This window comes from Paramormyrops kingsleyae, chromosome 7 (assembly GCF_048594095.1).
Source record: "Paramormyrops kingsleyae isolate MSU_618 chromosome 7, PKINGS_0.4, whole genome shotgun sequence".
NCBI classification, from domain to species: Eukaryota; Metazoa; Chordata; class Actinopteri; order Osteoglossiformes; family Mormyridae; genus Paramormyrops; species Paramormyrops kingsleyae.
In genome coordinates, this window is record NC_132803.1 from 8,900,691 (window position 1) to 8,915,643 (window position 14,953).

Below are 14,953 nucleotides of genomic sequence, written 5' to 3' on the forward strand. Positions count from 1 at the left end.
TCTAGAGCACCTGTTACCTTTGAAGTGGTTCTTCACAGTATTTTGATAAAGCTCAATTCCCTCACACACGCGCTTACTGAGGCCAGACAACAGGTCATCAATCGTATCGATCCAAGGATCTAAGCAGATTTAGTTCAGGTTACAGCTAATCTGCCAAAAGGCTCCACCCAGAGACTCCTGTCCCAAAAAACACCCCAAAGACAAAATCAATGCCTTTCCCACACTGGGTGAATAGCCCAGAGGGAGACAAATGTAACCATTACCCGAAGGCAATGACACACGGCCTTACAGGCTGAACTGCACGTTGGAAAGTTCAGAGAAAATAAATCTCACAAATAATCCAAGGAAAAGATTTTCAAGTTTTTGAATTACATTATTCACAACGGGGAAAGTGACTGAAACGTAATACAGAAATGAGTGATACACATATCTATGCATATTTCATAATATTGCTTTTGTTTTGACTCCTTGTATTTCACTATATTTTGATCATCATGAATGATTTATTTAGGCTAGATTTCACTGTGTCTCTTCGGAGAATCCTTGGGTACCGCTGGTTTGATTTTGTGTCATATGAGTGGTTGCTCAGGGAGTCCCGAATGAGGCACATTACCTGCTTTGTGAGGGAGCATCAGTTACAGCGCTACGGCCATGTGGTGTGTTTCCCTGAGGGTGATCCGGCTCGCGGGATCCTCACTGCTGAGGACCCAAGTGGCTGGACCAGGCCAAGGGGACGCCCACGTAACACCTGGCTCTGGCAGATGGATGGCCATTTCCGGAGGGTGGGACTGGACCGCGTGTCTGCCTGGGGGGGTATCCAACCAGGATCCCGAGGTGTTTAGTAATGCGGTAGGTGCGGCGACGTGTTGCACCAGTGCATGCCCCCCAACCTGATCTGATCTGATTTCACTTAAATCCATCAAATGGGCTGGACTCACATCACCGCAGAATGGGAGTGTAATGGTTCACGTATTCGACACCAAAATTTTTCGGTAAGGGTCCTTCGGTTCGGTACACATATGTACGGAACAAATGCAGCAAATGCGGAACCTTTGTGTGTTTGTGTGTTTCCCGGGGGACATTCAGAAAGGGATGGACGAAGCCGTGTCACTAATACTCACTATGCATGCGCACGTACGTCCTAATGTGAAGCTGGAAGCTGTTAATGGGAATATAAGTACAGCACAGGTATTTTTTAAAATGCTGCACCATAATGAATATTTATTTTATTGCTTTGCATTTTTTTTTTTTTTTTTGAGACAATATTTGTGTTGCACAGTTCAAATATGAAGCTGAAAGCTGCTAATGTGAATACAGTACAGATCAGGTACCGGTAATTTTCTAAATGCGCACTTTAACGGATAACTATTTTACTTTCATTTACTTGACAGAATATGAATTTTGATTTGCGTTTAAGTAAATCTTAGTTTTTTTATTAGTAGGTTGCAGCAGTACTGATAGAAGCTTTTTATTTAAGAAAGTCATACAAAAGAAGCAGTTTATGTTTCGTTTCTTTAACGGAAAACGTGCTGAACTGTGACTTCAAAACCGAGGTACGTACCAAACCGTGATTTCTGTGTACCCTTACACCCCTACCTCAGAAGACGGACACGTGAAGGCGATGTGAAGGTCTCCCCTACTTTTCCACGGACCACCGGCACTCAGGAAGTTCTGTGCTACAAACACGTTCGTGGGCGAGGACGGCGGAAGGCGGACGACGGCCAGCATTTCCCAGCTGGAAAGCATATCTGTGGGCACTAGGAGTGTGTTGGGGGTGGGGGGTGTGGTATTCTCTAATTAAACTCCAGAGTAAAGGGGAGGCTGTCTGGGTCTGCCCCCCGCAGTGAGGTTAGGGGGGCAGAGCCTAAAAGAAACGCTGGAAGAACCAAGCTTCAGAGTTATAATTCAGAGTTTAATGATTCTATGAGAACATCCATTTTATTTTTAACACACATTTAGAACAATGTCATTCTAAATGGAAAGCACACAGATTCCAGTTTAAAATGATATATATATATGGTCTGGGCCGCATCTGAGAAACTAAAATCACAAGTAGTCTGCGAACCAGATGTACGCCTTGAAGAAGAATCTTCAAGAACATACAGGAACATTGAGGAGTGGACAGTCAAGCGGGAGATCGGCAGCGAAAACAACAGCTAATGACTCTACACAGAGGCGCATTTCGATGTTTTGGGTGTAATTTCACAGGCGGTGACTTCAAACAAGCACACGGCGACGTCAGCACGTTCTGTGACTGTGACGGGGGGGGATGAAGCACCGCCAAGAGACTAAGTGACGGCAAACTTGTGACAAGGCAACTCTGTGTTTAGCGCACAGCAGAGATTCGCTGCAGCTAAAGGTGCTACGTACGTCTCCTCGCGAGCAGCACGAGCCAAACGAGCAGAAACCGTTATCCTTCCGTACCAAAGGAACGCCGCCCGCTAGTTTCGAAAGGGGTGTCAGACAGTCATAAACTAATTCTTGCTGCTATAGACCTTTCAGAGCTGGGCAGAGAATAGTGGGAGGGTGCTGGGTTTGTTATCGTACGGACACGCTGGCGCTGGGAAATGGACAGAGAGGCACGGCATCTCTCACACGAGCAGCAGTCGTCCGACACTAGAGGGAACCACAGCTGCCCCGTTCCAGCTATTTAAGAGCAGAACACCTTCTGGACATGTCGAGTCAGGCAGTTCGCTCAAGTAAGGGCGTCACTAAGTAGGACAGACAGCAGAATCCCAGAACCGAATCGAGTGCTGGATCCAGGATTTCTTCAGGAGACCATTTTTTGGACACCAGAAAGGAGGCTAAGACCATTTACTTAGGGCTGTCAGGTAACAGAGCCAGGCTAGACCCAAAACTCGAGCGGCTCATCCAAACAGAAACCTCTTTGCAAGTGAGGGAATGGCCAAATCAGACCCAGACTGTAGCCTTCTAAAGGCAAAACGGCGTCTGGGAAGCTAGGCGTGGCTGGGGGAGGCCAAGAACAGAGAAAAAGAATGAGAGACAGTGAAACTGGAAGCCAGATTCCTCCCGTTACAAACCCACCTATCTGATTCTCCCAATGCGACCTTCTCTTGGACCCTAACACGCTATCCAGATGGCCGGGCCTGGGGTCTTCCAAGTGCTGAACATTTCCATTCCCTTCTCCAGGCCTTTGTGTTGCCCAGCCCCAGGCTGACAGTACGGCAGGTGAAAGAAACCTGCGAAAAAGTATGTCATTCCAAAAACTGCAAAGGCTCCAGGTGCAAATGCGAGTTAAAGCCAATCAGCTACAACCGATGGCTCCACACCGCAGACCGTCCTCCATTATCCGGAAGTGTCAGCCGGGGCTCCTCATTGTTCCAGGCCCTGTGACATCCCAGTCGCTGCGCAAATCTCAGTCACATGAATAGTCATGACCAGACTGGCCTAGAGTGTTTTTTTTTGTTTTTTTTTTTGTTTTTTTTTAATGATCTGGCAGTCAGATGTAGCCTAAGCATATCGACAGAGATAAAAAGCACGGTCAGACAAAAACAACGGCTTATGAATATTCAGAAGTGCCCACCCTCATCCCGACTGCTCAAGTTCAATTTCAGACGGCAGATAAACTGATAAAGGATCAGCGGGCAGGTCCCCTGGGTAACTGGCCACATCCCTGGTCGCTGCTCCCTGGTCATCCCACCCTGGCCGCAAAAACAAAGGACCAGCTTCTTGCTGGAAAAAGTAAAAATAGAGCAGCGGGACGGGACACAGCGTTCCCATTGAGCTTCGCGAAACTGCCCTGTCCGACCTGGATAAGCGTGTTAAAGAACCACCAGCAGCCTCAGAGAAAAGAATATGTCCAAAACTGGGACGACTGTAGGATTTAGGGCCTGCTTATGAAGGCAGCACATGACGTGACAGGCATTGGCACGGAGAACACGTAGCTCTGCTAGCCGTTAGCTGTCCATTTGCTCAAGCTTGTCACAGGACGCTACGTGAACAGCGGCGTAGCAACAAGGCGCGGGAAGAGCCTCTATCACTTCTCTGATGCTAACCAATGCCCCCAGCAGCAAGCAGACACCCACTGATCCCTGCGAATGCAATGCTTTCCTGGCTTTTTCGAAGATCTCCACTCCTTGCGCAAGTGGCTGCCAAATTTTGGCTCCTTGGCTAAAGTTCCCCAGAAATCAGGGCAGCCAAAGAAAGGAAACAGTCACAACAGCACAACTCATCCCTTCTGCTAGCCTTTGCACCAGTTTAAGCATCTTGGAACAGGAGAGTTTACATTTATTGTCGTTTATGTTGAGTTTGATGAAATTGAAAATGCAGGGACCGAGATCCGGAACCGATACGGAGGCCTGAGGGTTTTCTCACCAGCCCCTATTAAGTGAGAAGAGGAGGAGGAGGAGGAGGAGGAGGAGGAGGAGGAGGCGGTGGCAGAACAGTCCTCTAGTTAATTCTGGAACCATCCGTTAATCTATCAGAAACCTCCTCCCCGCCATCTGAGTCTCTGAACACCGTCTTGGGCTGGATCCAGAAACAGTAGGCCAGCGTTAGCCCTGTCAGGCAGCCCAAGCAGAGGCCGCCAAGACATGTGTTTTTATTTTTTCCCCTCCATATTTCATCTTTCTCAAGTGGATTATGTGCAGCTAATTTCCTTAAGGACGTTGCGGATCAGAGCGAAGGGGCAGGCGTGAAGGGGAGACCCCACAAACGCACCGCCCAGCCAGCTCTGCCGGACAGGCAGTCGCACAGCGTACCCAGTGCAGGACCAACAGCTCGCTCCTGGGAATTTTAATAACGATTAAACAGCTTGGTCTCGTTTGAACATGTTTGTGCCCGTGCCTCTGTCGGGTTTACAGAGGAACAAAAGAACAGCGATAATGAGCATAAGAAAAACAAAAGCAGTGAGAGGATCAGAAACTGCAGGGTAATTACAGCGAGATCCCGCAGCCCCGCTGTACGGGACAGTCCCTGCTTTTCCAGCTGTCCTTCATGAGGAATGACACAGCCACAAATGTAACGAACGAGGAAGTGGCGAAAACTTCTTAAGTACATGAAGCAGGCGGCTTTTGCCTGGGAACCTCACTCGGCGTCTGAGGGGACGGGAGGACACACTTAGAGAGGAAAAAAAAGTGCTTTTCTGTTCGGCTGCTTGAGGTTGTGAAGGTGGCCGCGACGTGACGAGAGCCAAAGCGGAGGCGGGCAGTGAACCGTCTGACCTGGCACCGGGACGCGCTTGGCACGTCCGCACAGACACGCTCATTCTGAGGCAGTTCAGGGATCCCGGCCCCATAAGCATGCTCAGTAAGGGCGTACTCACACTTGGCCTGGCTGCCTCGTACCATGTCTGAACACGACTGCCCCCCCCCCTTGCTGGTCTGTGCTCACACTGAATTAACTTAATGTCCCAGGCCCGAGTACGATTTCGTCACCACCGTGTGACTTTTTGTGTTGGAGAAAACAGGAAGAAAAGCAGCATCGCACAGCTCAGTAGTGCATGATTAATGTCCTTTTTCTGTGGCTAATTTCGCTTTGGCTGCGATGACACGCGGCCCAGATTTATCGAGTATGCAGCGCAGGGATTTTCATTTACGTCGTGCAGCACGTGTAAAGTTAGTTGCATATTTTACAAAATATCTCTGGAGTTTTTGTGTGTTGCATCTAGTTTTTTGTGGACACACCCGTCAGCACATTTCCAGGAAACACTGCACCTCTGCCATAAAACAAAGTGATCCCTTTGCCGCCATGTTTGTGAAATAGCCAGTTGCATCACGGGCGTCATGTCTGAATTCTGTGCTTGGGTGCTTAGTGATCACACTAGATGCGTACCGTGCCCGACTCCAACTGAACCGTGTCTCGGCCCACCTCTTGAAGCGGGCCTGGGCATAGTTCTGCGTACCGTTACCAGTATGGCGGTACGGCGTAGCCAAATGAACTGGACTCTGGGGTGATATGGGCAGCTAAGACAGTCACATGGGTTGGTGGCGTCTAGCGTGGCTGCGCACCAGGGAGAGCTTTCAGACCCAACTATCCATGAGCTGTCCAACAAACTTCAGCCTCCCACCTTGAAGGTGCCATAGACCTCGGGAGAGTTGAATAAGGACAGTTTGGTACATTGAACTGATTTACCATTAATCTCAAACACTGTTGTTCCTTTCTTTCAAATATAAATCCTGCATATGTAAAAGAAAATGGTAAGACGGGGTGATTCAAAAATCCTGCACTGCTATGTATGTAACTACCCCCCCCAACCTTCAAGCCCAGTGAACCTGCACAACCTGAGACTTAAATTCTCTCTCGAGGGTCATGCGTGCCGAGTTTCTACAAGTGCACTTAGTGAGCAAGAATTGATGTAAGGATATTTATTACCAGTAGGATGAGAAGGTACGTACCCGTGGTTAGCAGGGGAGCAGCAAACAACATTACAAAGTCTGTGATACTGACATTGACTAGGAGGCTTCTGTTCTTCCCACAGTCTACTTTTGATTAACATCTGATTGATACCGAGGTTAAAAAACATTTAAAGCATTAGCCCAAATCCGACACGTCGCGTTTATAATGCTACGGTCATGCTAATGTTGCACCTCAGCTGAAGCAAGAGCATTTGCTTCTGTAGAACGAGTACAGTCTAAAATAACGATAAAATACAGTATAGTAACTATGTTACTGCTTTATCAAGTATTATGTGCTGTATATAATTATATGTGCTATTCTGTTATACAAGTGGCAACGCAGTAGGTTTGTTTATACCAGCATTACTGCAGAAATGTTGACGTAACTAGGCGGCTCGAATTTTTCAGCTGCGGTATAATCTTACGGCCCGCGGTCGTAAACGTGGTCCTTCCCTGACTAAAACGTCTTTATGCGCCGCATGACTAGCGATATTGGGTCTGCGTGAGCCATTGTAGTGCCGCACTGTAAAGCAGCCAATCAGAGCAGAGCTTATCAACATATTACTGAGCCCACCAAAAAAAAGCCAAAACAGCCCGTTTCATTCTAGGCCCAAATGGGTCTGTAAAACCGTTTCTGGGCATTTTTCAGACTAATCAAGTTCACATACCTTCTATATAGACCATTAACAATTTAAAATACTGAAAAAATACATTTGATAGTACCTTGAAATACTGAACTTTAAGTCTAACTCTTGTGGTTATTGCTCCATGGAAATACAGTGAAATATATACACATTGGCTTTCAAAGTGTTCACCAGTAGCTAATTAGGGAGGGGGACCCGGACCCAGGGTCAGAAAGAGCCTCTAAAGAAGGGCTGGCAGAACCGTGCTGACTCACAGCTGGGAGTGGAATGCGCCCCGTTTACACATTTTGGGCCCAAACACAACCACAGGGCAGTAAAAGACACACCTACCCAACCCCAGAGCCTGATACAGTGCCTCTCACCATGATGGGAGTAACCAGTGAAATTAACTCATTTACCATGGAAAAAAAGCTACGTTACTATACCTCCGCTGTTTGGGAAACAAAAATATCCTGCCTGAAAACATCTTACAGCCAAATTTATAAATCACAAGCGATCCAAAAAGAAATTGATTCCCAGGTAACAAAAAACCCAGACAAAGCACCTCCCCCCCGTTCCTCTGGTAACAGGCATACCTGGGCACCCCCTCAGCAGGCGCGCACAACCTGCTATGGAGGAACAGGGAGCACTTCCCCACCCCAAACATCACATACCAAGCCTCTTGGGTTCGCCTCAGGTAGGCAGGAAAACAAGCCGACCAACTGGAACAGAACAGCAGCAGAAGCCAACAAACTCCATCACCCTGGACATTAAAGGCCTGCAGAGCCTCTCTCCTCCATCTGCTCCTTAACACCAAAACAATGCCGCATCCACCTTCTTTTTCCCCAACTTCCAAACTTCTTTTCCCCCTTAATTACCCACACAGTCCTTTTCGAAGTTTGACTGAACCGTTGCCATGGAAAAAGGCCTCCATCCTTGGGACACAGTCACCCGTCACGTGGTTTCCTCCTCATACCAGACTCTCGCCCTTAAAACGACAGCCTTTTGCGTTCATCCGGAGTAAACTGGCTGCTTATTGTACCCAACATTACAAAGCATATTAAGCACTCAGAGGAGAAAGAATGACCTAAGAAACCATATGCGGGTCTGAAAGAAATGTTTACATTTTAATTAACAGCGACTACTACTTTGGGCCGTGAGCTGCACGCCAGACCGTCTGGACGTGCTGCCCTGCGCCCACCATCACGGAATGAAGTAAAACAACAGCAGCAGCAGCAACGGTCGCAAACAAAGAGGTCCCTCTGCCAACCACGGCCTCAGGGAGCCGCAGCGTGATTACAGAGCGAGTACAAGCAGCCCTGTTTACACCTACGGCAGCTACCGTGGAAACCAGCCAGGAGGGGGGCCGCCAGCGCATGGGCGGAAACCACCGCACGGAATAAAGCAGCTGTCCTCCAGGACCGATCAGGTGGCTTTCCATACCACGCCTTGCCAACGACGACATAACATGCCAGGTTAGCACCATCCAAGCCAAAGGGTGACGGGAAGAGGAGAAAGTATCAGACAACCGATTTCCATGGCCGCAAAAGTGGGGCTTACACACCGCTAACACAAAAGAAACAAAACTCTGATGTCAGAAGCGAATGACAGGTTTAAAAAAATTCACTTTAGGTTTCACCCCAACTGCTGAACAGTACTGACAGGGTTATTACAGTACAGTTAAGTTTACACAAAGTTATTCAAATCTTCGTACTACATAATACTACAAAGTGTTCCCGGAAACCGCCAGCAGTGCTAACAGGCCACAGGTGTGAAAAAGCTAGTAAATACTTCACTTCATCATCATCATTAGCTGTATGTATTAGCTGTAAGATGGTTACAACACACGTAAACACTAACTCACGGAGAACTACATCTCCTACTGGTTTCTGCTTCCCAAAAACCTTTAAGCGAACTCTAAGCCAAAGTCACATTATGCTGAGACTTTCCAGACCATCCTTCCTGCTACGAAGCTCTTAATAAAGTGTAAAAGACAGTCATCTGCTGCCGTTCCCTTCCAAGCAGGCTCAGATCTTAGTGGAAAGGGTTAGGGTGCATACTGTACGCATGAGGCGATATGGCTGCAGTCCCTGACACCATCCCAACAGGTGGCTGCCTGTTCTACTCAGCGTTCGAAACCACAGTAGACATTAAGAAGCAGACCGTCTTTGCGTGGTTAGGCTGAGTTGACCCGATGCCCACCGAAGCCCCCCCTATACTGCCCCCACCCCATAGCAGGAGGTGCCACAGCTTGGCTTCATGAACAAGACCAAAGAGGGAGATGATTTCCACGAACCTTCTCCACGAGCCGTTACCGTGATTCGGGTGGAGCTTGGGAACCCCTGCTGGAACACCTGATGGTGCCGTCCTTGGGTATGTTCTGGATCATTCCTGACCGTCTCAGACACACTGAACACGTCTCTGCTCACTTTCACCAGTCTCCTCTAAAAATACCACAGCTCCAACCCAGAGGATCTCGCATATCACACAGATTCTCAAGGCAAAGCAATCCAGTCAACAGGCAAATTAACCAATTTAAACAACCAATTAGGATTAATACGCAGGCAACAGAACTCTTTCAGAAATAAGTGATTCGAAGTGACAGACTGGATGTGAGTTCCCAGCGCAGCGATGGGAGAGTTCATGGACCATTGAGGGACCTTCTCTTAACCCGCAGGCTAGAGAAAGGGAAATTTTATTCCCAGCAATGGATCGCCATGTCATGAATTAAGCGCTTCACAACAAAGCATAACAGATTGAATAGCACCTCTTCAACGTGACCCCCCCCCCCCAGCACAGAGACAGCACAGTAAAAACAAAGGCTGCCTCTAGAAAGAAATGCACCCACTGAAGTTTACCGAGTAGCCAAAGAAGAGGCTTCTGATTCATTCAACAGATGAGTCTGCTTGCTCAGGCACGTGCGTGATGCTGAGGATGTCTGCGCATCAACAGCCCATTAGCAAAAGGCTGGAGTTCTGGGAAAGGATTCTGAGGCCATTCGCTTTGCTTTCAGGAGACCGCTGACCGCAAACGGCTACTTATTAATTAACCGCGGCCCTCAACCCACTGCATATCTACGGCCACAAGGGGGAGCATGCAAAGCAAAGCCACAGCTGACTTTGGGCGAGAATGTTCAGCAACAACAGTCTGGAAACCCAAGGGAGCGGACCAGCTGCCCCCCCCCCCCCCAACACAAAGCCCCCCACTGCTCTCCCATCCGATGAACCTGCGACACTGATCTGTGTTGTCACACACCCTCACCACAAGGACAGACCCACTACCTGCCTGCATCCCACCCAGAACCTCCATCTTTATGCAGCTCTTGCAGACGTTCCATCAGAAACTGGAAACAAAGACTGTACACTACTACACCCCTAAAAGACCCCTAAAAGACCCCAGCACTCCCGCAGCTCAGCTGCAGTTAAACAACAGCTTCAAAAAAAATTAAAGGAACTGATCCATTTATCACTCAAGGAGTCTAATGTCTAACTCCATTTGGAAGCTGGTCTTCCTGGTAGAGCTACAGAAACAAACCTGCAGTATAAAAACAATAGATATAGTAATAAATCAATCACTTAAAAAGTAAACATAAGAATTCGCTAGAGGACCAACAGTGATTCAGAGATGCTTGGGCCAGAAAAAGCTTTCTATTCATGAAAAGGGCCTTCGATTTCTGTGAGGCTGGATGCCCCTCGGTGTTAGCCACTTGATAACAGGACCCCTCCTCCTCTCTGAAGGGCCCTGCTCTTCCCGTTGCACCTCTTACTCCCCCCACAATCAATCTCCAAACAACAATAAAAACAGGACGAGCGCTTACCTACGTCTCCATGGAAACTGTTGTCATGTGAAGTCCTGCTGGACAGGGTGCAGTTACTATCGTTGGGCCAGATCTGCCCGGTTTTCCTAACGCCCACGACGGCCGCCTCTGACACCAGGACGTGGTGCTTGTGACGCTTCTGAGACTGAGGGGTGGGGGGGCTGCTGCTGTCCAAGGACTGCTGGGAATTCTGGGATGGCGAGCGGCTCTTCTCCCGCGTTGGGAAGGGACGGTGGGCAGTGGGGCTGGGCGACACGTGGCTGGACTGGCCCGAGGAGAAGTCCTCCTCGCTGGATGTCAGGTTCTCATTGGAGCTGCAGTCAGGCGTGTAACCGCCGCCGACGTCCTCGAAGCTCCTCGGTGAATAGGACCTCCGAGGCCAGGTGGTGGGAGCCTCATCCCCGCCCCGGTCCCTCTGGCTCACGCCCCTCCCGTCCCCCTCACTCACATAGACGCCGGGGTAGGGCTGGAATTCAGTCTGCTGCCAGGGCGGCTGGTGTGGCTTCCCCCCATTTGCGTGGACCAGTCCCTCTTTGGGATGCCGCGTGTCAGATTCGGCGTCCTCCCCCTCGGCCTCGTAACCGCCACAGTGGCCCTCGGCAGAGCGGCCCCGGTGCCCAGCCCTGCGGGTCTCCGCCGCCGCCCTAGCCAGCGATCGCTGCCGCTCGATCTGCACGGCCTGGCTACCGTGTGCATCCTGGACTTCGCGGTCATTGGCTCTCGCCAAGCCCCTGTCTTGGTGGTACTCCACACTGGAGTAGAGAGGCCGCTCGGCAACCCCCTTCCCGTCCCCATATGCGGGCCAATTGGCCCTCTTGGCCCGCTCAAAGTTGGACCTTAGAGCCGCCACACCTAGACCCATGCCGGACTTCTCTTTGATGGGAGGGTCGGGTGGAGGATCCTTGTCGCACGGCATGGAGGGCACTGCCCCCGATCTGCGAGAGGACACCCCTCCCCTCTTGGAGGGAGACAGTTTGTCCATTTCACCATCCCCGAAATACCGACACCTGTCCATCTCCGCAGCAACCACTGGGAGGTGTCTTTCTCCCGCCAATGTGGGTTCAAGACTGTCGCCATGAGAGGAGGACCTGCGTGGAGCTGGGGGGCAGGGCCTTGGCCTCTCCTCCCCAACAGGGTGGAATCTGCTTCGGTCCCCATGCCCTTGCTCCTGGCCAGGGGCATGGTGCGGTGGCTGGGGATCAGCGCCGGATGGGCGCTCGCCGTCACTCGGCTGGGACGCCCCGCGGAAGCCCCAGCGCTGCCGGTCGTAGCTCTTCCTCTCCTTGGCCAGCAGCGTCTGCAGATAGATCATGCGGAAGCGCTCCTTGTTCACCTCCATCTCCAGCCGTCGGATGGATGCTTTGCACTTCTCCAGCTCCTGCTCGATGCCCCCCACGGATTTCAGTTCCATCTTGGGGGGATCAGATTCGGGAAACTGTGCCTTCCATGCCTCCACAAAGCCTACCGGCTCCACCATTGTTGATAGTCCAATGGTACTTGTTCTAACAAAACAAATATTATTATTTCACAGCCAGTTATACAATTGGGAAATTATATTTTTCGAATTCGTCCTCAAATAAGAAATAAACGAATACAAGCAAAACGTAAATTCAGAAGGGGGAAAACAAACAGCCTACCTCCGTTCTCAAGCTATTCCACGGATCGTCTTTTAGTCAATCAGAGCGTCCATACTAATGTTTTCATCTCAGACGCTGTCTGTAGTGGCCATTTAATCGGTGCCAATAACATCAAACGTCAAGCGATTTGTTAGTTAACAATAGAAGACGCATAAAAATTCCGCTGAAAGACTCCGCGCATTCTCCGCTTTCCCGTTACCGCGGAACACCGAATGAAATTACAACATAAACAAGACCACAACAACAACAAAACAAGAGCAAGCCCGGAAAGCCACAATGAACACCTGCCTCACACGACGAAGGCTCTGGCAATGCAGCTGCGAAAGTAACGCGGGGCACGGTCCCCTCAAACGGCCGCGGCGGATTATTTCACATGCGCAGGGTCCTCATTCATCAGGAGGCACAGATAACATCTCCAGCAATTCCAGCCTCCTCTATTGTACTAAACGTCCAAAAAAGAAAAGAATCGCAAGTAGAGGTAAGGGGGGGCAGAATGACTTAATAGTCAAGTATCAGATTTGTCAAAGTGATGCCCATTTTTTGCCCCGCTTGCTATCGGGGGGGATCAGCCAGTTATCCCATGTTTGAGCCCCGAAACGTCAGGCGGCGTTTGCAGCGCAGATCCCCTCAGTCTCCTCGCCGATGACCCTCTGCCTTCTCCCCCATTCACCCCCCACTCCGGCCGGCCGCTGCAGGAAAGGGAGGGACCAGCCCGCATATGATGGACGGAGATTTCACAGGTTGGTGTCGCTTAAAGAGACAGGGTAAAAACTACCTCGCACTCAATTTTTCTATCTCTCCTTAAGAAAAAAAAAAGCTACGCAGAAAGGTGTCATATCTCCAGTGTCGGTATCGCTCACACCTCACGTCATACCCCCAGCTCTTATAAACAGTCCTTCATAATGACAATTTTGACCTGACAGTGGTGGAGGCGCAGTTTTTTCTGGATAAGACGCCGCATACTGCGTCAGTTTTGTCACGTTAGATTTCAGACTGCAGATTATGCTTATCTTTGATGCCTATAATGCCTGTGAATTGAGTCTCCGAGTTAAAAGGCATCATTTAAGCTACAGCATATTTCACCTTCTTTTGAATATTGCAAAACCTGACAGCCTTAACGATTCGCAAGAATCCAGTAGCCTACTCGAAATGTAAGCTAACCCACTTCTAAAAAGTATATAAAACTAATTTAACTTAAACAAAGTGCTATTTTCACTTCTTCCAAATGCTTATGCTGTTGAAGGTCTCGTGGACTGATGTCACACTATTTTAGAAACCCAAATACGTAACATTAGCAAAATACCATTCATCACACTTAACAAGTGCATAACAACATATTTTGTTAATCACAATAGTTTTAGAAAAAGGGTAAGTCGTTTTCTAAAATTGCAGGTTAACCCAAAAATGATTCTAGTCCGGCGCTTAAGTCCTCGGTTCAGGCAGAGAAAACGCGCTGCTTTGTCGCTGTTAAGTAACACAACGGCGCCGCCTATTGACTGCAATACAAGCTAATTACTTAGCAGCATAAGGAATCAGATAGGCCTACACTGCGACACCATAAAATAAAAAAAATACCACACAACGAATGTACTTTTAGAAAAGTAATGATGTGATGTAAATCTAAACAATTTGAAGTTATCAAGTCATACAGTTATATTAAATTACGTCAGGTATATATCAATAATTTGCATTCCTTCTGTGTTCTTCTTGTATAAGATTGAAACAATGCACCTTTCCAAAATCCATCCATCCATTTATTTTCTGTAACCGCTTGTACCCAAGATTTTAATCAATTTAAACAGTACTGAATATATGAAGTGACAGTGCAGATTTAAGAATTGAGTGTTCCACAGCCTATCTGATTTTTTTTTCTTACTGATGCAAAGCTCAGTAAATTAATATTAGGCCTTTTTTGCCAATTGATCTTAAAGCTCGGATCTCACGCTTTCGTGTTCAGAAAATCGACTCCCTTGTATTACCAGTGGAAATTAAACGTTTTTTTCCAATTTGTAATAAACAGGGACATTGACCTTCATAGTTATGCAACACACGACCGTACCTCTTTCTTACAAAGAAGCTAAAGACTCATTCGTTGTGAGAATTCATCGACTCATTTAGTTACGTAACTTGAGGGACATTAGATGAAATAAGAGACAAATTGGTTAAACGGCAGCAGTGATCACTAGAGGCAATTACGCCTGCGGAGTCTGCGAAGCTGTCGGGATGTCAGTCCCTCGCGGCCGCCTAGTGAATAGCGGAAATGGGGATTGCATAAAAAGCGCAAACGCTATCTGCACCCTGAAAGGAGCACGTTTAACAAGCTTCGGCTTTCACTAGTCAAAGAAAAGATTTCGAGGATTTCGTGGAAGCCTGCCGACATCCGGCTGTCAGGGTGTGCCTGCCAAACCAAGTAACCCGACGCCAGATAAGTCTGATGTAGACATTGATGAACCCCCCCGCCCCCAAGAGAACGGCAGTCCTGTAATTATACTATATGACCACTAGGTGGCACGTGGAGAT

At 48.6% G+C, this 14,953-nt stretch overlaps 1 protein-coding gene across 3 annotated transcripts in view; it reads right to left on the reverse strand.

Annotated features, from left to right (window-relative positions):
- The window catches only part of bcr (BCR activator of RhoGEF and GTPase), a 66,023-nt gene extending 52,338 nt beyond the window's left edge, over window positions 1-13,685 (reverse strand). Inside the window, exons 1-2 of one of the 3 annotated variants that reach the window (XM_023808595.2) lie at window positions 12,434-13,685; window positions 10,797-12,298 (exon numbers count right to left, since the gene is read on the reverse strand). In XM_023808595.2, coding sequence (XP_023664363.1) covers window positions 10,797-12,273 — 1,477 coding nt within the window. In that variant the 5' untranslated portion in view covers window positions 12,274-12,298; window positions 12,434-13,685. Of the gene's footprint in view, window positions 1-9,275; window positions 9,365-10,796; window positions 12,299-12,433 lie in introns of those variants that run through there. The other 2 variants (XM_023808597.2, XM_072714211.1) reach the window with 2 other exon arrangements.
- Window positions 13,686-14,953: the final 1,268 nt, after the last annotated feature.